Here is a 21,353-nt window from a genome sequence, read left to right as displayed (position 1 = left end):
ATGATACCTATATGTATAACATGGATACAACTTGTCTTACCATGCATCGATACTTTGTTCCCAATTACAAGCCTATCGGGATCCAACAACCAATCTCTCGGATATTTCAAACTATAGCGAGGAGACGTGTAACAATCATTATCATCTGACTACTTACTATGTATACATCCATGGATGTAGGTAGTATTGTGTGAGACAAAGACTAAGCCCAGGTCTACTCTATACAATTGTCCATTGGACTGGCTGCTGCGGTTGTTTGGTAGTGTCACAATTGCAAGGTGATGATAAATGCACATCAGAGGCACATGTAATTGAATAATAGTTACTGTAGCATCATTTATAACCACCTGAAATAGATCGCTCTTTATATATATACCCTCCTAGGTAGTTTTTATGTTAGTCGGGTTCTCTCTGGACTATATAGATCGCCACCCGCATTCTTCTTAACGTAAATTTGACGATACTCTGTCTTTGTTTCTCGATATATCTATTGTCTATTATCCTTGATGCATGGTCTGGATCACATTTCAGATTTTTCCACTTAATTTTGTTAGTAACGGAAAACAGATAGTGCAGCTTTGCGGTACATTACATTATATATATATCGGCGCACAACTGCTTTAATATGTACATTTTTTTTGGTAGATATATCCTGTACAGTATTTCTTAAGAGAAAGAAGCTATTATGTCTATTAGTCCTTCTAGAAGAAAAAAAAAACGTATTCCCTTAATTCTACTATGCGGAGTATAGTTCCAGGTTGTGATCAACTAACTAATGGGGTCGGATGCAGGTACAATGTTATAGCAAAGTGCTAGGGTTCTTATTAATTTTTAGATTCACAACTCTAAGCAAGATGGGGCTTAACATATAAATGGTAAACCTATAAATCCCCTAAAATCCCTCTAGATCTATAGAAAAGTATATTGTTTACTTGGGCCAAAAGGCGACTCACGTGACCCGCAATTCCTGAAGTTCCCGAGCGTCAAATCTTCATCTGGTTCTGCCGTTGCGCGAAACTCCAGATCATTAGATCATACTGCTCTCCTATTAGCGATTGCTTCGGGTGTCTTTTGCTTACTTCCTCTTTTCCACTCATTTCCTCCGCAGTATTCAAAATGCCCGCCGCCACCCGTGCCGTCCTGCGGCAATCGCAGTTCCTGACCCGGAGAACCGTCGTCAGACACGCCTCGTCCACCTCGGAGGCTGCCTCCAAGGCTGGTGAGACTGCTTCCTCAGCTGCCTCCAAGGCCTCTGAGGGTCTGTCCAAGGTCTCTGCTTCCGCTGGTCCTGCCATTTCCAACGCCGCTGGTGCCCTCCGCAAGATCGGTGGACCCGCCGGCAAGGTCATCTCTTTCGTCGATTGTAAGGGACACTCTTGTTTTTTTCACCTGTTTGGATGGCTACACTGGAGCGTTGGACATTGGGCATTCATCTAAAGAGCAAGCCAATGATTGACCGATTGATCCGGTTGGAATTGTGCCACCCAATCCCGACCTCCTTGTTGACTTCAATCCGTGGGTTACATTTGTATAAGATGTATAGCTAACCATCAATCAATCTAGCTTTGATCCCTCCTACCCTCTACTACTCCAAGGTCGGAATTGAGCTCGGCAGACTGGTGTTCCGTGGCCAGAACATGGCTCCTCCGTAAGTCGGACTCCGTACTCGGTACTCGACCCTTTACCCCCAATCTAACAATCTCTCCTAGCAACCTGGCCACCTTCCAGTCCTACTTCCAGCCCTTCATCAGCAACCCTGCCGCCCTCAAGACCCTCCCCTCCCCCTCGACTATCCTCGCCTCTATCCGCAACGCCAGCCCCAAGCAGCTCGCCTTCGCCGGTGTCACTGCCGCTGAGGTCATTGGCTTCTTCACTGTTGGCGAGATGATCGGTCGCATGAACATTATTGGTTACCGTGGCGAGCCTGCGCACGCGCACTAAGTGGATGTGGATAGAAGAGAATCGTCCTTTCCTTTTTTTCCTATGTTAATCTTCCCGCGCTGTGTATGATAGACGATGGAATTTAAACTGTTGTCTGAGATAGACCTTGAAACTGCAATTCATTTCCTGTACTGTTTGTGATCTCTGAATGTGTAAATGCTACTGTTTGTATGCTCCATTGTAATCTGAAAGTCTGTTGATCTCGACTTTTCCTCTTCTCTTTCCTCCATAAATCTCTCTGTAACCATGATCCAGATTCCCTGGGTACGAATAGTAGTCCTGATATGGTATGTCCATTACGTCCAGACTATTCCACCTGTGGAAATTATTCTTCTCTCGTTGTTTTGTCCTCCGCCTCGGCGGCGGTGATAGATGACGCACAACGCTGATTGGCCCGGGAGGAAAGTCGGCGGACCACTTTTTTTTCTTTTCACAATATCAACGACATTTTCGACTCAACCAACAAAAGAAATGGATGCGTTCAGATTGTTGACTCGGTCAACAAAATTAAAGCCCGTCTCGTCGGCTACAGACTCTCGTCTACCGTCCACTGGAAAAGCAGCTAACCCGCAGCTCTTCCGGACCGCGGAGACCGACAAGCTCGAGTCTGCCAAGAATGGCAAAAAAAGAAAAAGAGGCGCTGCCGTTCAACAGGATGAGGAAGATGTCCCTGATCTCGACTTTTTCAGTTCCAACAAGCGCCCTGCAGTCAGTGTGACGGAAACCGCTGCTGCGACTGCTGCGACCGAGGACGATGAGAAAGTGTCTGCTGAGGATGCTGCATCCGATGACGATGATTCCATGGATGAAGTGGAGCGTCGCACTATCTTGAACTCACACAAGATCAAGGTTACAGACATGCGCGACTTAGAAGAGATCCAAGTCCAGCCTACATCTACCAAAGATTCCAAGAAGAAAAAGAAGAAGTCAAAGAAAGAAGAGGCGCCGACTCTCAGTAAGAAGGAGCAGAAGCGTGCCAGACGCTTGTTCCCGGAGCCCCTGCTTAACTTCAAGGAACTTCGGTCTAAATACAAGATCTCCTCGCGACTCGCAGAGAACGTTGCAGAGCAAGGATTTACCGTACCTACAGAGGTCCAGCTTGGAACCCTTCCGTTGCTTCTTGGAGAATCTTCTGAGCCAGATCTTCTGGTCGTTGCTCCCACCGGCAGCGGCAAGACATTGTCATTCTTGATCCCTGTGATCAACAAAATTGTTCGACACCACCACTCAAACCCCGACGAGCATGGTATTTTGTCTGTGGTTGTGGCGCCCACTAGGGAGCTTGCAAGCCAGATCGTCAATGAGGGCCGCAAGCTAGTGGCTGGAACTGGCGTGAAGATCACGCTGATGAGAAAGGGTATGCGTGTTGGAGATGATGGTGGTGCTGGCGCCAAGGTTCTTGAAGAGAACAGCGAAGAATCATCCGGGTCGGAAGATGAAGATGCCGAAAGCAAGCCAGCAAAGGAGCGAGCCAATGTTCCGGTCACCAAGAGTGATATTCTCGTCACTACGCCTCTGATGTTGGTCAATGCTCTTTCTGCGAATCGGACAACCACCATGGCAACATTACCTCTAGTGCGGAGTTTGGTTATGGATGAAGCTGATGTCCTCTTGGACCCGTTGTTCCGAGAACAGACACTGGATATCTGGAAATCATGCTCACACCCCGACTTGCGTGTCGGCCTTTGGTCAGCCACCATGGGATCCAATATCGAGGATCTCACCAAGTTGACCATCAAAGAGCGACTGGAAGATCTAGGACAAAAGCCAAGCGAGCCACATGCACTACTTCGTCTGGTTGTAGGATTGAAAGACTCTGCAATCCCCAACATCGAGCACAAGCTCGTGTATGCAGCAACAGAGCAGGGTAAACTGATGGGACTTCGCCAACTTCTTCGCCCCGCTGCAGCCTCAGCATCAGATATCCGCCTTCGTCCTCCCTTCCTCATCTTTACACAGACCATCCCTCGTGCGGTGGCCCTACACTCCGAACTCAAATATGATATCCCTGCTGAAGCCGGTGGATCCTCCCGTATTGCGGTTCTCCACTCCGATCTCTCAGATGGCCAACGGTCCGATATCATGCGCGACTTCCGCAAAGGCGAGATCTGGATTTTGGTTACAACAGATCTGCTAGCCCGCGGTGTCGACTTCCGCGGTATCAACGGCGTAGTCAACTACGATATTCCGAACTCGGCCGCCGTCTACGTCCACCGCGTGGGGCGAACCGGTCGTGCTGGTCGCGAGGGCGGTATCGCTGTCACCTACTACACCAAGGAGGACATTCCCTACGTGAAGAGCATTGCCAACATCATCGACGTCAGCGAGAAGCTACGCGGCGGTGAAGAAGGCGAAAAGTCCATCCAGAAATGGCTGCTCGACGCTCTGCCGAACTTGAGCAAGAACAGCAAGAAGGATATGAAGAGGCATGGTGTCAAGGCGCGCCAGGCCCCAAGATTGACCGATAAGGAGGATGATGGAAAGGGCGCTCGTGGTATGAGAATCAGTACCAAGAGTGGCTTTGAGCGTCGCTTGGAGAATAACAAAAGGGGTGCTATCGAGGCCAGTCGTAACAGGAAGGCTGCCGCAGCGACTAGTGGCAACGTCAGCGATACTGGTAGCTGGGGTGGATTGGATGATTAAATGCTCAAATTTCTACTGTACAATACACTATTCCAAGGTTGCTACCGCGGTATTCCCTTAATCACGATCATATCATAAACGCATTAAGTCATCTCATGAAGTATATACACATAAAAGTCCCTCGTCTCAATCATGATATCTATCCATCCATCTACTTCTGGCTCTGACCATTCCCCTGGCCCCGAGGAGCTGCAGCTTGAGCAGCAGGTGGTGGCGGCGGTCTCTCCTCAACAACCTTCCTCACCAACTTGACAGGCACAAAAGCACAATCCAGTAAACCTTGCTCCTCAAGAACGCCCGCAAGCTCGTCGCCATCACGATCATAATGAAGCGCCCATTCACCCTCCTCCTCTTCAACTGCAATAAAAGAATTCTGGTTCCCTTCAAGCGAAATGAACTTCTCATTCTTACACCAGTCCCATGGCTCAACCAGCTGCTCCACACTCTGCGACCGATTCCCGTACCGCAATTCATGCGTTTCGGTATCTGCATAGATCCAGTTGAGAAGGGGCGGGTTGTCCTGGACGTAAGTCGGGAGGCCGAGACCGCGCTCGCGCTTGAGGTATTTCAATTCTTCCGGTTCGGGGTACTCGATATAGAAGGCTAGGGCTGTGAAGGCTGGTGGTGATCGTTTGGAGGGATCTGGGTCGGCGAGGTAGACCTGTGAGGGTAGATGTGTTAGTCTAGTTTGTAATCTGGTTTTTGGTTATGAAGTCTGTAGGGACTGTTGGCGTCTCTATTGCATTTGGGTTCCTTACCTTCTCATCTCTTACAACAACAGCCATCCCGTTCAATTCGCGATCATCGTCTGTGTCCCCATCGCATTCTGCTACGATGTTGAACTTCACCATGCGACGGGCCTCTTCTTTGCGCTGGTTTGCTTTGCGCTGCTCACTGGAAGCGAGGGCGACACCCGTCACTGTTGGAATGGAGGTGAGGGCTAGAAGTCCGATCATTATGTAGGTGGTTGGTGGGATATGGGATATAGGTATGCGATATTAGGTATGCGATGTTTGCCGAACCACAGTCGGTATATGGATGGTAGTATATGCAATTGTGTCGCGATTCAGATCCTTGTATTTGGTCGGCTATGAATAGCACGTTGGTATGGGTGTTTTGAGAATTTGGAGCTGGTATTCTGGCGTTTTGGTCTGGACTCAGGTCTATTGTCGCATTAGTATGATTTGCTTGATATTTGAATAATGTTGGGCTCTTGACTGACCACATGGAAGTAGATAATATCTGTTTTTGACAAATGAGTATAGACACAAGTCATTCTTGTTAGAATTTCTGAATCCTTGGAAACACAGGACCAAGTAGAAATTCACGATCCATCAAAATGGTGACACCGACGTCATCGCCACGTGATGGACCTGCTCCTCTTTTCTGTCGACCAACAATGTTTCCTCATTCATCAAGTTGATTTCCACTGAAAAAAAATGATACGAGAAATTCATTTTTAAGGTCTGACTTTGGAAGGTTGCTTGCATTGCTCAATAACCAACGTCTAGGAATCCCTATTCTAATCTATCGTGTATCGTTATTATTCGTCATTTCGTTTGGTCACCATTCCCAATATGACCTGGCAATACTGCCATTATACCTTTTCACTCCATCCCCAAATCGACCACCAACATTTGACGGCCAGCGCGCCTCCATCGGCACTCTCCCAGTCATCGTAACCGATCTCCTCGCCCTCCTCAACAACAGCCAGACCCAACTCGCCCATTCGCTGCCGGAACTCCTTCACCTGCGGCAGATATGCATCTCGTAGTGGCATCTCTGCCACGACCCGCGCATCGAGCCCACGGCTAAGCCAGGGCTTAATGGTGTCGACCAACCATTTGGGATGGTTGGGCGAGTACAATGGATCCGCGGCAAGAATCACATCAAACTGCTCTTCCGCAGTTGGAAGTGGCGACGGCGTGACCGACCAGTCAAGCAAACCGGTGGTCACAGTCGCCCCAGTTCTGGTGAGGAGTTCTACGTTCAACGCAGCGTTGTGGGCGAGGTTGGGGACAATTTCGGGCAAGTCGGTGAGGTGCACGGTGGCAGATTTACCCTGCAGAGCCGCGAAGGAAAGCCCGACTAATCCGGTTCCAGCCCCGAGCTCGAGTGCCCGCAGAGGTTTCAATGTGGAGGGAGCAGCCGAAGAGGAAACAAGTGCCGGTGGCGATCTGAGGTTGTGAAGCCGGCGCGAGAGAAGATAAGAAGACACCCAAGTCTTCATACCGAGGTTATCCGCCGTGATTGACGGTTCGTGGAGGGTCAGTGTGTATTCTTCGCCGGAGCCGGTGGGCACGTTGAAGATTCGAGACATTGCCGGCATAGCTGGTGGCAAATGAGTCACGGTCAGCGAGATAACATAACACAGCCGGAGAGACGGTGGCCTGCTTACCGGTTCGACCAGACCGTTCACTTAATCGTGCAGCGGCCGTATCCCAGATTGCCTCCCGGAGTTCCTCGGTATCGAGCCATGCGAGTGGACTGGCGATGATGGATGTGAGATACCGAGTCACTCCTGCGGGCTGGACCGCGGGGCCTTTGACGACATCCGCGGTCGTGCCAAATGTGCGTGGCTGTAAGCTCAACAGAGCTAAAGCTTTCACGAGATCGGTTCCCGAGGGCTTTTGGTAGAGTTGCGGGAGATCAAGCACTGCGCTTATCAGCTCCATTATCTTTTGTGGACCGAATGGACTAGAGGGGTAGATTGTGAACTAACCATGTAGGGGCTCATCTGTAGCGCTGATCATGGTGATAACTCTATGTTGTATGATCTCTAAGTCTTGCTGGAGAGGAATGTAAAGCAACAAATTAGTCTCCCAGCTAAGAGAATCGGACGAAATGTGGCGGAGAAAAAAAGAAAATATTCCCAAAGAGGAAAGGCTGGCGCTGCCGTTCCGCGGGTTGACTGTCGCCTAGATTATCAGGCATCAAGATATCAACACAACAACAGGAATCATAAAAACGAAGACTCTTGATAGCGAATGAGAAAAGAAGGGTAGACTTGCCCGAACAGCGTATACCGCTGACCTAGATTCTGTTTTAGGAATACAATAGATGCCCCTAATCAATGTACTTTACAAGGACTCAACCAAAAACAAGCCAGAGTGGGTATATTAAGCTAGCAATCACTGAGGATCATGTTAACATGAAAACATAATGGTATCTATACTGTCCGTCCATATAAACGCCTTACCAAGTAAATGATTCCCGAAGTCAGTTCAACGTTGCCTTGAAACCCTGATAAGCCTGCTCAATATCAAATGCAAGCTCACGCGCTTGATCTTCGCTCAATTCCTCAGTAGCTCGCATTTGATTCAATGCGATCAACCACTGAATGATCTTGCCGCGGTCTTCAAAATCGGTATCTGTTACCTTGTTCACAGACTGAATCACCTCCGATAAGAGCGGATGCAGTGCATCCTTAGATACCATGTTGAGTTTCAATGCATCGAGGAAGGTGATGAAGTTTTCGGTTGCTGCAAGAATAAGACTACCCGAGGCACCGCCAGCCTGTCCCGTCGCTGCTGCGCCCATGCTGGGGGCTGATGCACCGTGAGAAGCTTGTTCAACTGTAGCTGGAAGACCGATGCGCAATCGCTCTGTGGCTCGTGGGCATTCTAACTATATCGTCCACCTGGCGTCAGAGATGCTTTGGAGTTTGCGGGGTAAAATGGAGAACACTCACACCCCAGGTCCGTTTGAAGGTTTCTAGATCCACGAACTCCCGCGACACTGTCTCATCTCCAAGACTAGACTTGTATTGCTTCAATAGCCTTGTGCATGTCTCGGTATATTCTGCCTCGGTGACCACGTCCTTGATGTATGCTTTCTCGAGTCCATCGAGTGTGACGATGATGCTATAGATTTCGGCTAGTGATTCGTATAAGTCGCGTTCGGTTGAGCTGGATGCTAATTTGACTTCCTAAGATAAGTCATTAGTCAATACGACTATCAATGCGGAGACAAGGATCCATACTTCATCGAGGTTGATTGTGGCCGACCGGGCGGGGTTAGGTGTGTAGCTATAGGGGGTTGGCGCATACGAAAGTGGGCGTTGTGAGTACATTTTCGACAAATTCTCGATATGTACAATAACCGTCAGTCGTCAATCGTCAATCGTCAATCGTAAGTGCGAAGGACGTCTTGTTGTCTTGTAGATTGTCTGGACGTTATCGCCCGATGCCAAAGGCGGTCTGAAAGGCGGACCCGCCGATTTTCTCCCCAAATTTTTTTTTTGACCAGCCATTTTTCGACCAAGCTACATTTGCAGACTCTTTTCTGCATTAATCTCTCAAAATGGTTGGAGGTAAAAAATCGACCAAGAAGTTCGTGCAGAACCGTCTGCCGGATGTCCTCGAGCGACGCAAAGCGCATGCCAAGATCAAGCAGAGACATCAACTGAACGACAAGCGCAAGGAAAAAAGTGCTGCTCGCCGCGCCGAAGCCGAAGCCGCCGCAGCAGCGAACCCGGAGGAAGCGAAGAAACAAAATGCCTTTTCCGAAATGAACGTCGACGACTTCTTCGCTGGCGGCTTCGATATTCCCGAGGAGAAGGAAAAGAAGGCCAGCAAGAAGGATACCACCCCCAAGATCGGCAAGCGCAAGCGCTCAGAAGACAAGGCACAGGCGGACGCCGAGGCTTCTGAGGGCGAGAGTGATGAAGACAGCGTCGATGCTTACGACGAGCACAAGGACCAGCTGGAGTCATTGAAGGACAAGGACCCTGAGTTCTATAAATATCTGAAGGAAAACGATTCTGAACTGCTCGATTTCGGTGACCAAGGCGATCTTTCAGAGGTTGACGCTCTGAGCGAAAGCGAAGAACCAGAAGACGAGGAACCGGCTAAAAAGAAGAAGAAGAAGTCCAAGAAGGAAGAGGAGGAGCCCGAGGATGAGACCCTCACTATTGAGATGGTCAAGAAGTGGCAGAAGTTGATGGAGGAGCAGAACTCGATCCGAGCCATGCGCCAGGCTGTGCTCGCTTTCCGTGCGGCCGCCTATGTCAATGACCCCGATGCCCCCGAGCAAAAATACACCATCTCCGACAAGAACGTCTACCACCAGGTTCTCGTCACGGCCCTCAACACCATCCCCAAGGTCCTGGCCCACCATCTCCCCGTCAAGGAGAGCGCTTCTGGCAAGATCAGGGTGTCATTGGATTCCAAAAAGTTCAAGACCCTCACACCTCTGATCAAATCGCACACTGCTTCAGTTCACCAGCTTCTGATTAACTTGTCCGATGCATCGACACTCAAGTTGACCCTCGCGTCAATTGAGCCCATGCTGCCTTACCTTCTTCAGTTCCGCAAGGTGCTGAAGACACTCGTTAAGATTGTCGTCGGAATTTGGGCTGATGTGTCCACGGCCGACGCCACCCGTATCACAGGTTTCTTGATTCTGCGCCGCCTTATGGTTCTGGGAGATGCAGGTATCAGAGAGAGTGTGCTCAAGGCCACCTATGAGGGTGTTGTCAAGGGTAGCCGCAACACAACGGTGCACACGCTAGCAGGCGTGAACCTGATGAAGAACTCCGCAGCCGAAATTTGGGGCATCGACCAGAACGTCTCATACACAGCAGGATTCTCCTTCATTCGTCAGCTTGCTATGCACCTGCGCAAGAGTATTACCAACACCTCCAAGGAGTCCTACAAGACCATCTACAACTGGCAATACGTGCACTCACTGGACTTCTGGTCCCGAGTGCTTTCACAGCACTGCGATGGCCTTGTCGAGGCTCAAATCGGCAAGCAGTCCGCTCTGCGTCCCCTCATCTACCCCGTCGTGCAAATCACCCTGGGCGCCATGCGCCTCATCCCAACCGCCACGTACTTCCCTCTGCGCTTCCAATTGACGCGCTCCCTGCTCCGCATTTCCCGCGCCACAGGCACCTATATCCCGCTCTCAGCTTCACTTCTTGAGGTCTTGACCTCCGCGGAGATGCGCAAGCACCCCAAGTCCAGCACGCTCAAGCCCTTGGACTTCAACACAGCGATCCGCGCGCCTAAATCCTACCTGCGCTCGCGCACTTACCAGGACGGCATTGGTGAGCAGGTCGCCGAGCTCCTCTCCGAGTTCTTCGTCCTGTGGTCCAAGCACATTGCCTTCCCGGAACTGTCCGTGCCCGTCGTTGTCTCCCTCAAGCGCTGGCTGAAGCAGGTCTCTGCCCGCAGCGGTGGAAACAAGAACGCCAAGATCAACCAGATGATCCTGCTGCTCGTGCAGAAGGTTGAGACCAATGCCCGCTGGATCGAGGAGCGTCGTATGAACGTCTCGTATGCTCCCCGCAACCGCTCTAGCGTCGAATCTTTCCTCAAGGATGTTGACTGGGAGACTACTCCTGTCGGTGCGTTCGTTAAGACGCAGCGCAAGCTGCGTGAGGAACGTGCTGCTGTCCTCGAAGAGGGTCGTATTGAGGAAGAGAAGCGCAGAGAGGAGGCGAAGAAGAACGGTGGAGAGGATGAGGAGATGGGTGGTGTTGCTGGCAGTGATGATGGCAGCGAGGATGAGGATGAGGGTGAGGAGGAATTGGAGAGCGAGGAGGAAGCCGAGATCGAGAGTGAAGATGAAGACGAGCTGGAGATGGAGGACGAGTAGATCGTCTAGTTTTTTTGTTTAATTTGTATATCTCCTTGTCCACGTCCATGTCCATCTACTTCACACGGTTATTGCATATGTCTTTGTTTACCAGGATACACCATGGGTAGTTACTCAGTCCTACAAAAAGAATCATTTATCTTAACAAGCTTCATATCATCATAGGTCTCATAAATCTACGCTCTGTAAAACAGTCCAATAAATCAACGAGCAAAAAGGGGGTATATCAAAATGCACCAGCTAAACAGACCCAACAGGTCCATGGTCCTGACCCCAAGCCCTAGACCTATCCCTCCGCATAGCAGCATCCTCCTCCTCAGCCCAAGCCAAGGACTCACTGGGCAACATAACAGCCTTATCAATAGCAACGGGCAAACCGCGATGTCTACCGCGCAAAGCCACAGCCGCAAGAATCAACTTGCTAACAGTATGCCATGCGCCACAGAACGAGTAATTCTTCCCAGGGAACCCAAGACTGACACCGACACATCCGTAAGCAGATACAACCTCAAAGATGATGTTGAAGGTGGAGAAAGCCACAGGCTGGGATTCATAGTGGTCTGACTCGCGGATGGCGATGAAGAATACCGCCAGCGCGATCCACCACAGGTCATGGCTGAGCTGGGAGCGGAGCTGCTGGTGCACGAAGTAGCCGCGCGAAGTCTCAGATGGGCCTGGACGGCCGAGGTGGTGGCGGATTAGGTCCATTACTACGTTGCTGCGGCTTGTGTTTGCTGGTGAATCTGGGGATTCGTCGTGCGCGTAGATGCCTAGCGAGCGTTCTTCGTAGACGTTCGTGTTGCTGTGTGTGTGTTAGGTGGCGGTTGATTTGGTGTGGGTTTGATTCATGGGTTACTTACCGCATTGTGAGTGTTACTGGGTACGCAGAGACGTACTGGGGGACTTGTTAGTTTGGGGTTTGATGTATGGAGTGTGAGATTGATATGTCTTACCATCATGAGCACTAGAGATTCTGTTAGTATGATGATCTTTCAGTGTGGGGATTTTGAAGGCACTTACCATAGAGAACCAAGAGACCTTGGCGAAGATCGGCAATGGTTACAACGTAGAATCCACCAGCGCGTACCGCTTTATTCGAAGGGATTCGTTAGCTTGATTCGGATATGACGCGGGTGATGGTATTGGTTGACATACCTAGGGCTTGAAAGAGTCCATCCAACACACGGTACTCAGAAGGAAGACTCTCAATGTCTTTGTTTCCAATAGACAGCAGCTCAAATGCCGCCCAGTCGATACCGTTCAAAATGATAATTGTGCCAAGTAGATACCACGTATGGCGAGCAGGGAAGAGATTAGTATAGACCTGGCTTCATGATAAGTGTCTAGATTCTGCAAGCTATTAGAGTAAGACAACATGACTTACCCTTCGAGGATGCTCCAGGATGAAATCAAGGGTTATACGCCACGACTGCCACCTCGGCCGATCCGGAAGCATGATCCTAATGGTCCAGATGATGAACCGAAGAAAACATGGGAAGAGGGTGTTTCCGGCAAGAATCAGGAATCCCATTGTGAGAAGTGGGTAAGCACTAGAGAAGGTCAGCAAGCTTGACGATTGGAACATAAGGGGTCTAGGCCACCTACTTCAACTGCAAAGCAGTCATATTAGCATCCAGAAGCGACATGCCACTGTTCACGAAAGCAGAAACAGCAAAGAAAGCACCCGTCCAGAAAGGCGAGAGGCCATTCGTGCGCGTCACTTCGGGATCATTGACTTCCAGCCAGCCACCGACACCGATCATGCCAAAGATAATGAACAAGATAAAGTAAAGGAACACAACCACCGACAGAAATGAGACGGCCTTGTACTCGACGCCACCTAGCTCATCACGCTCAGCAGGAGTGAGATCGTGGAACTGGGAGTTGCGAGACACAAGTCCCTTAGACGCCATGTACTTCTGCGTACCACGGAGAAGTCCCTTGAAGCCAGATACTGAATCCTCGACTACCAAGGGAACATTGGGCACTGCGTCGCGGGGGTGATTATGCAGATCCGGTCTCGCCCCAATGCCAGCCATGGGGAAGACTCGGTGGTGATGGTGACGGGGTGTGCCGCCAATGGTTTTTTGGTCGTCGTCCACCCATTGCTGTTCATCACGGGATGATGACTCTCCCGGTTTGATTTGGACCAGCACAGATGTCTTTGCGCGTGGCTTACAGCTGAGTCCATCGGTGTTCTCGCCGGAGAGATCAGCCCCGGTACTTCCTTGAACGGGTTCCCGGTCCTGCAGTTCAACTTGCGAGGGGTTACGAGTAGACCGCTCTCTTTCCCGCTCATCGGAGACACCCTTGAACTTTGCCTCGAAAGCCCTCTTACGTACTAGAAGTACGGTGAGGGAGATAAGAATGGCATGGCCCAAAATAAGCAGGACGAACAAAACTGCTTGTTGGAAGCTATTCAGAGTTGACAGATCCACCTGTTAATTGGGTCATTAGCCTACGAAACAGTCCATACATGAGATTAGATTCAGTCCATACCGTATTCAATCCAGCACCGGTCATGGCACTGACACACAGGAAAATCGAGTCCACGTAGGCAACACTGAGCCATGGCGTCGATGTTAAATAGAAAATGATACTAGCGATCATGCATGTAGCAATGAAATAGAGATAGTGTAGCGTCAAGAAATTCAGAGGCGGGAGCACTGCCATTATGGCGTTCCCAGTCTTCCTCCGCCACTTGCGGACTGTATAAAACGGTTAGTTGAAAATTATTGGCAAAGTAGACCAGGTGCACATACGGATCAGCGGTGCATGCATATTAATTTGGCGACAAAATTCGCCAGGACTTGAGAATGCGCAATCTGTTTTGTGTGTTGGATTCTTTGCCGTGGAGGCGTTATCGATGTAATGATGAAAACTTGAAGTTTCTTTTTTTTTTTTGCAGGATTTTTCAGGGAAACCCACACAACAGAGATATTTCGAATTAACACAGTTAATGTCAAATAGAATATTTATGAGAATTATATAGTTAAATAAAGAAAAGAAAGAAAAAAATGTAAAAGCTCAACGGCCGAACAGCTAAGCCAATTCGAGTTAACTATGTGGGCTCGAAAATATCTTAACGGCCACACAGGAATGCAGAAGAAGAAAAATGATCGCTATAACGGGATAAATATCAGGATAAATATCAGGATAAATATCAGGATAAATAGAAAAGATCATTGGTCAAAAGGGAAAAAATCATGAAACTACGGTGAACGGAGAATTTAAACGGTTGGCCCATAAGGCTGATCATGCATAGGAAGAATACCCCATTAGGGTTAGGGGAGGTCATATAGTAAATGCCCTTTACGAGCTATATATCAACCAAATAACTACTCTATATCAACTACATACATATAACTTATTCCCGTACCCAATGCCCACTTTTTCCACCCTGTTTCTCCAACAATCTAACAGAATTAATAACCATCCCCTTATCCACAGCCTTCAGCATGTCATAAACCGTCAAAGCTGCACCCATCGTAGCTGTCATAGCCTCCATTTCCACCCCTGTACGACCAAAACAGCTGACCGACGCCACGACATGCATAGCACCATGATCCCTGTCCTGCGCAGGCCCAACTAGTTCCACGCTAACCTCGACCCCAGTAATGCCGATCCCGGGATGACAAAGGGGCACGATATCAGGCGTTTTTTTTGCGGCCATGATACCCGCGATCCGGGCAACGCTGAAGACGTCGCCTTTGTGTGTGGTTTGGCCTTCGCGGAGGATTGCCCAGGGTCGTGGGTTCGAGAAGGAGACGGTGCAGGCGGCTGTAGCGACGCGTTTTGTTTCGGGTTTTTCGGTGATCTGGGTCATGTGTACGGTCTTGGATGGTGTGAGGTGAGGGAGGTCGGCGTCTGAGGTGGTAGGTAGGGAGGGGGATGGGCGAGGAATACGGTCTTCGGTCTCTGGTTTAGAGCGCCCAGAGTGGTATAGACGACTCTGGGAAGCTGCAGAGAGATGCGAAAGCATATGTACTGGTATGGTTGACCAAGAGTGAGATCCTGACCTCCATGGTTTCAGTTTATTATCTATTTCATCTATCAGCCTGATGATTCAATGTAACAATGTCCGAATACATTAATTTCATGTATACATGGTATCAAGTAAGATCTCGCCAATTTCAGGATATCCAAAAGAAATGTTCATCCGAAATGATTTACAGGTCATAAAGCGTTTCCAATCATGAAAAGAGAAAATGAAAGTGAAAATGGCTACCCACCAATCAAGATCATAGGGCGGTTCTTCATATCCTTCAGTTGCGCCATGCCGGCGTGTTTTGCCTTCTTTCGTTTCACTGCCATACCGATGATGTCAAGAATCTCACGTTCTCGCTCATTCACCAAGCCGCCTTCATCACTAAGGCGTGCTGCAGTTTGTACTGTTTCCAACAGTTTCAGGTTGTTCATTGCGTCCAAGTCAATTGGGTTCCCACCGTTCTCCTTGCGGATGATATCGCGCAAGGAAACTTCGGCGTTACCGAACAGGCAGACTTTGAGATTTCCGTCGCTAGTAATGCGTAACCGGTTGCAGGTACCACAGAAGTTGTGTGTCATGCTCGTGATAAATCCCACGCGGCCTTCGAAGCCAGGAACACGGTATGTCTTACTCGTATCATTCTTGTGGTCGGCCACTTTTTCGAATGTGGGATACTTCTCTCGGATGACAGCCAGCATCTCCTGATATGAGAACATCTTTCCCTGGTTCCATTTGTTCCCGCCGAAAGGCATATACTCGATGAAGCGCACTTCGACCGGTTTCTCGCGGCCCAGTTCCACGAACGGAAGGATCTCTCGGTCGTTCATTCCCCTCATGACAACGCAATTGATCTTCAGCTTGATCCCCGCACCTGCCTTGTTCATTTCCAGAATTCGGTCGATGCTCTTCATCACAGCATCGAATCCCTTGCGTCTTGTCATGATCTGGAACTGGAACGGATCCAGCGTGTCCAGGCTGAGATTGACTCCGGTCAACCCAGCCTCCACCATCGGGTCCAATTTTCGATGTAATGAGATCCCATTGGTTGTCAAACACAGTTCCCGAAGCCCATTTTGTCGCAGCTTGCCAATGTCCTGCATCAACGGTACGATATCTTTGCGGACCGTCGGCTCCCCGCCCGTCAATCGAATTTTAGTGACGCCTTGTGAGACGAATAGCGAGGACAGGTATAGAATCTCCGGGGACGTAAGCAGTTTCGCAGAGGGCGAGAGGTCTATACCTTCTTCGGGCATGCAGTACAGACACCGAAGATTGCACCGTTCCGTGATGCTAATGCGCAGATAGTCATGTTGGCGATTGAAGGTATCGGTGAGGAAATCGGAGAAGGGCTTCGCAGACTTGAGTTTTGATAGTTTAGAGGATTCGGTTGATGTGTGCGGAGGTGGTAATTCGGGGGAGGTGACGGTGGCGTTAGGTCTTGATGCGGCGCGAGTGCTCTGGAGTCGAGTCTGGATGCCCCACTGGCGAGTAGCCCTAGGGCAAGACCAAAACCGCTTGCACAAGCTAGCCATGAGGAAGTTTTTTCAAGGGGTAAAATGTTGCATGTTGGAGCTAGATATATATTCCAAGAGGTCCTCCGCGGAGGAATGAGGGGAATGTCTCTTATCGCACATGCTCTCGGCGGGCTCCGTGCTGAGTCATAATATCTTCATTTCAATTGGTCATCGAGTCCACTACATCAACTAATCTATAGCCGGTAACAACTTCTGCACTCGTTTCACCAGGCTCTTTTCGAACTGTTCCACCCCATTCTTCTGTTCGTTCATCTTGCCTTGTTTAATCACATAAACAGACCGTCGCCTTGGCGTTTCTTCAGTCTCTTCCTCCTCTAGTCCTTCGAAATCTTCGTCCAGTTTGTGCTCAGTGTCTCGCTTGCCCTCGACCACAGATCGAACAAGGAAACGATCGTGTGAAATTAGAAGCACAGCACCGTTGAATGAGGAGATAGCCGTAGCTAATGCAGTGACAGTGTAGAAATCTAAATGCGTAGTGATTTCATCAAGAATGAGAAGCTGTGGTGCGCTCCAGACGATTCGAGCTAATGCAAGGCGGACCTAGATTTGATAATATTATTAGCTTGCTTCAAATGTTTTACGTTGATCTTTCACGTTTCACATACCAATTGTCCACCTGATAGTTTGGCAACAGGGACATCAGATGCGATACGACCTGCTAACCCCATTGAAGAAAGTAGACCTCGAATAGCACCTTCATTCAGGGATCCTTCGGTTTCAATCGTTAATAATCCCAGTGCAGTTAAGCTAGGCTCGCCTCGGCCACGCTCTTGCAGTTCTTCCACGGAATGCTGGCTATAGTAACCCACTTTCAGCCGGGAGTGAGTTGACACTTTGCCCTTGGAAGGAGATAGCTGTCCCGTCAGAACTCGGAGCAGAGTGGTCTTCCCCGAACCATTGAGACCCATAATCCCGACACGATCACCCAGATGAACGACCAAGTTCACGTCGTCCAGGATGACACGGTCGGCTTTCTTGTACTGGAAAACAATACCCTCAAGCGATACCAACGGCCCGGGAAACCGCAACTCCGTCGCATCAGGCAAACTCATAGTCGCGCCCTTTTCATCTGTCGGAACGTCGATCTCAGCTCGACTCTGGAGATGAAATCCGACTAGATCACGATTCAGTTTGAAACGCCCCCCGTTCGCGCTGACTTGGAGACCCATCCGATCATCAACTTTCTTCTGTCGCGACTTAGCTTGTCTCAGCTTGTTTTCGTCATTGGTCTTTTTTCCAATCTTGATATTCTCCCGGATACTAGCTTCCATATGTGCAACCTGACGCTCTTGAGCCTCCTTCATGCGCCCCAGGTAGAGTTTCTGTTCCTCGAAATCTTGCTCGTATGCAGACAGGTTCCCTCGGAAATACGTCAGTTTCTGGTCTCGGATGATGACAATCTCCTCGCAGACAGCATTGATGAAATCCCTGTCGTGTGAAACCAAGACGATGGTTGTCTCTGATGTGTCGCGGAGCTGTTTCAGGTAGTTCTCCAGCCACACCACTCCCAGAAGATCCAGGAAATTGGTTGGCTCATCGAGGATCATGATGTCGGGGTCTTGAACAAGAATGCTGGCTAGCATACATCGCATACGCCAACCACCTGAGAGCGTCGAAACTTTCTTCCCGAATCCGTCTTCTTTGAAGCCGAGACCAAGGAGAATACGACGAGCTTGTTGCTCCATATCGGCAAGTTTCATCTAGTTTCACGTTAATGGAGTAGGTGCACGGCCGTCGTATAAAGTCTTACATCTTCGAGTTGAGACTGTAAATTTTGTAATGTTTCGACGGCAGCTTGGGTATCCGACTGGACCATATCCGCATCGATGGCGTCTAAATCCTGTGCCAACCTAACAGAAGTCAGATATAGTTTCTAGCGCGAATGAATGCAACCGACATTTCTGATGTGGCCTCGAGCTTCCCCTCGGCAGCCTTCAAGTCTTTCCTTGCTTGTAGACCTCGAGCACCGCTTTTCAGGCTTGCGTTTTTGTGTGCTAGAAAGAGATGCTTTTCTGCTTTCTGGTGTCGGATTTTGCGAATTGCCCGCACGGGCTGCATTGGATCTTCAGTCTCAAAACTCTTCGATAGGACTTGTGAGGTCAGCCAGGTGCAATTCCAATTGAATAAGCATACGAACACTCCGCCATCCGAACAGCCTCGTTCCTTGTTTCATCGCTGCTGAGAACGGCTTCCAGAACAGTTTTGTCCTGATTAGGATCTTCACCAAAAGTTTTGTCATCTTGTTCGTCCGTCTGCTGCAAAATCGCCATGCGCGTCGCATGCGGGATGCCAGGAATGAGTTTCTCTGCCATTGCCCGGAGGAGCGCTGGTAAAATCAATATGCTAAGCCTTGCAAATGCTAATTGTTGGGGTCTGTCTCACTAGACTTCCCAGTTCCATTTCGACCTAGCAACCCATAGTGAACGCCTGCCTTGAGTCGTAGGTGGGCGTCTGAGATGAGCTCTCTCCCTGCAGCCTTGGCCTTTGATTTCCCTTTGGTCTTTGATTTCGATGCATCTTCCGTGGATTCGGGGGCGGATAATGTGACTATGATGTTCAGTCCATCTACATCAATCTGACAACACAAATTTCAACGTCAGTGGTCATCTCGATCATTATTGTAGCTACCCATACCTCCTTCGAAGGATTGTCATCTAGCAGATGGAACCGTGTCTGTTTGCACGTTGCCAGAATTGTTGAGGCGGATGTCATAGCTTCAGTAATTTAGTTAGATTTCTTAGTCGTGGGTGGTTTTCACCAGGGTTCAAGTGTTAGATATCTGAAGTAATTCCTGAAGTCGGTTCTGGCGAGCTCATATAAAAAAAACTCTCAACAGCAGCCACGGCACTCAAGCCCTTTGCAGAATCAAAATGCGCCACTATGACTCCATTAAACTTCTTATTCTTGAGTCATCGAATCAAATATGAACGAATGCGAACAATTAGATGCTGCTTGATGGCCATTCCGGGGTCGGGGTCCGAAAGAGGAATAAACCGGTGCCTGAGGCAGTGACTCGCATTCCTTGGCCATTTAGCGAAGTCGCACTTGCATCACTGTGCTCTCGCATTTTGCATTTTCCAATATGAGTTATTTAGTAAATTATGAGAGGTCGTACCTATATATACCTCGGTATCAGTGACTCACAATTCTTTGATCCTGTGCGTTGTGGTTAATTGCATCAAACTATAAATATATATAGAGGGAACGGTGCTCTCTTTACACGACAAGAAATTCGAATTTCGAAAACAAAATCCCACGAAGAATAAGAAGCCAAGCCAGTCGATAAATATTCGAGACAAGATGTAGTTCTTTTCTTTTCTAAATTGAATCTCAAAAAGGACGTAGTCATACACCTAGCCAATAGCATTGACAACGAGAGTTCGAACGAATAATATGATATCATCTATATTCCGTTAGTCCCCTAGGCATGTTGGAAAACGTCGGGATCTAGATTATCAAGGGCTAGCCCTATACCATGATATTAAGGTCGTCTTACCCAAATGCTAGCAACATGAAAAGCAAAAGTCTACAGCGACACGTGTATGTTCTCCATTCTGCTCCATATTCGAGATAGACCGGGGAAGACTAGAGTCTAGTTCTCGAATGTTCAAACAAGCAAAGTCCAGAGCGACCGATCGAGATCTCTAGTCAGGCACCAAAGCTGGGACATAGTCCATATTTTACTCATTATCCACGATAAGGTGTGATCTAGATCTAGATCTTAATTTCTGCATATCCACTAAAGCGTTCAAGAGTCTCGACCACGCCCATGCTTGTTGGAAATTTGAGCGGGCCTGGGACGAGTCGTCAGACGACCAGAAAATAACCTGAAACCGGGCCCGTTGTCAGGGTTTATGGTGAAGGGTCTAGAGGCTTGAAAAGCTGGGAGATCAGGGCATGGTGGCGGGTCTTATAGTAGGAGGCGTCAGGTAACCAGACAATGGGGTCCAGGGAAGAGATCTAGTCTAGACGTATGTGATTGCATGAAAAAATCGAGGCGCTGATAGCATACGTAAGTAATGCTGGGCTACTATGGCAGAGACGCACTTTTCATACCGACCCATGTCACGAGAATCAATTATATGCAGCTATTAGCAGGCAAATAGTATAGCAAAAGAGTGATGGCTGGGGCGTGGATGGAGATCGAGCCAATGGCCTAGATCCACTGTTCGAACTCGGGACAGTTTGATAAAGGATCCGCACAAGAGGCGTTCTTGCAGAAACTTCAAAAAAGGAAATACGTACGGAGTACGGAGTAGTTCGACTCGAGTCAGCTATTGGCGTTTATGTATCGGCATTATCGACTTTAGGGAAATGCCGTGAATATTTTCCAGTGTCTATTTTTAAGAAGCATAAAACTACAGTTAGTGCGGTTGTTGTGGCACTGAGGCGCAGAATTAACTCAGCCTCTTTGCACGCAGTCACTCTACGCGGCCGGGGATCAATGGTAATCCGAGTCAGCCCTACATCTTGTAGTAGATCAAGATAATCACTGGCAACACAAAGCGGGCTGCCGAAGAGTCGAGACTCAGGGGAAAGTTGGTTCTTCGGGTGAAAAAATCAAAAAGGGGTAATGAGTTACTCCACCGTGTCTGCCCTGTCTACCGTGGTGTTTCGCCTTGTTAAGGTTCAGGGGCAATCCAAAT

General features: G+C 49.0%; 8 protein-coding genes across 8 annotated transcripts; 3 read left to right on the top strand and 5 right to left on the bottom strand.

Annotated features, from left to right (window-relative positions):
- Positions 1-1,116: 1,116 nt before the first annotated feature.
- Positions 1,117-1,941, top strand: PEX2_042830 (F1F0 ATP synthase subunit g; the record flags this gene model as incomplete). The annotated part of the gene is made up of 3 exons (XM_016741558.1): positions 1,117-1,363; positions 1,564-1,648; positions 1,710-1,941. 3 exons carry the CDS (start codon positions 1,117-1,119, stop codon positions 1,939-1,941), a joined length of 564 nt encoding a protein of 187 aa, XP_016603568.1.
- Positions 1,942-2,412: 471 nt separating this feature from the next.
- Positions 2,413-4,584, top strand: rok1 (RNA-dependent ATPase ROK1; the record flags this gene model as incomplete). The annotated part of the gene is made up of 1 exon (XM_016741557.1): positions 2,413-4,584. One exon carries the CDS (start codon positions 2,413-2,415, stop codon positions 4,582-4,584), a length of 2,172 nt encoding a protein of 723 aa, XP_016603567.1.
- Positions 4,585-4,735: 151 nt separating this feature from the next.
- PEX2_042810 (uncharacterized protein) lies at positions 4,736-5,540 on the bottom strand (the record flags this gene model as incomplete). The annotated part of the gene is made up of 2 exons (XM_016741556.1): positions 4,736-5,245; positions 5,343-5,540. 2 exons carry the CDS (start codon positions 5,538-5,540, stop codon positions 4,736-4,738), a joined length of 708 nt encoding a protein of 235 aa, XP_016603566.1.
- A 641-nt stretch (positions 5,541-6,181) lies between these two features.
- Positions 6,182-7,337, bottom strand: PEX2_042800 (S-adenosylmethionine-dependent methyltransferase; the record flags this gene model as incomplete). The annotated part of the gene is made up of 3 exons (XM_016741555.1): positions 6,182-6,915; positions 6,983-7,240; positions 7,307-7,337. 3 exons carry the CDS (start codon positions 7,335-7,337, stop codon positions 6,182-6,184), a joined length of 1,023 nt encoding a protein of 340 aa, XP_016603565.1.
- Positions 7,338-7,803: 466 nt separating this feature from the next.
- On the bottom strand, positions 7,804-8,656 carry PEX2_042790 (ESCRT-I subunit protein VPS28; the record flags this gene model as incomplete). Its single annotated transcript, XM_016741554.1, has 3 exons — positions 7,804-8,211; positions 8,276-8,512; positions 8,567-8,656. 3 exons carry the CDS (start codon positions 8,654-8,656, stop codon positions 7,804-7,806), a joined length of 735 nt encoding a protein of 244 aa, XP_016603564.1.
- A 230-nt stretch (positions 8,657-8,886) lies between these two features.
- PEX2_042780 (mRNA-binding ribosome synthesis protein NOC2) lies at positions 8,887-11,184 on the top strand (the record flags this gene model as incomplete). Its single annotated transcript, XM_016741553.1, has 1 exon — positions 8,887-11,184. One exon carries the CDS (start codon positions 8,887-8,889, stop codon positions 11,182-11,184), a length of 2,298 nt encoding a protein of 765 aa, XP_016603563.1.
- Positions 11,185-11,424: 240 nt separating this feature from the next.
- PEX2_042770 (uncharacterized protein) lies at positions 11,425-13,965 on the bottom strand (the record flags this gene model as incomplete). Its single annotated transcript, XM_016741552.1, has 9 exons — positions 11,425-11,986; positions 12,045-12,079; positions 12,138-12,148; positions 12,205-12,273; positions 12,340-12,508; positions 12,569-12,734; positions 12,790-13,622; positions 13,684-13,892; positions 13,947-13,965. The coding sequence occupies 9 exons, from the start codon at positions 13,963-13,965 to the stop codon at positions 11,425-11,427; spliced, it is 2,073 nt and encodes a 690-aa protein (XP_016603562.1).
- A 586-nt stretch (positions 13,966-14,551) lies between these two features.
- On the bottom strand, positions 14,552-19,419 carry PEX2_042760 (Molybdenum cofactor synthesis C-terminal; the record flags this gene model as incomplete). The annotated part of the gene is made up of 9 exons (XM_016741551.1): positions 14,552-15,144; positions 15,417-16,666; positions 16,988-17,247; positions 17,313-18,407; positions 18,458-18,557; positions 18,605-18,797; positions 18,845-19,033; positions 19,090-19,282; positions 19,342-19,419. 9 exons carry the CDS (start codon positions 19,417-19,419, stop codon positions 14,552-14,554), a joined length of 3,951 nt encoding a protein of 1,316 aa, XP_016603561.1.
- Between the last annotated feature and the right edge of the window lie 1,934 nt (positions 19,420-21,353).

This window comes from Penicillium expansum (assembly GCF_000769745.1).
Source record: "Penicillium expansum strain MD-8 chromosome Unknown contig143, whole genome shotgun sequence".
NCBI classification, from domain to species: Eukaryota; Fungi; Ascomycota; class Eurotiomycetes; order Eurotiales; family Aspergillaceae; genus Penicillium; species Penicillium expansum.
Note: the sequence above shows the minus strand (reverse complement) of the source record. Positions and strands in the feature narration are given on the sequence as shown.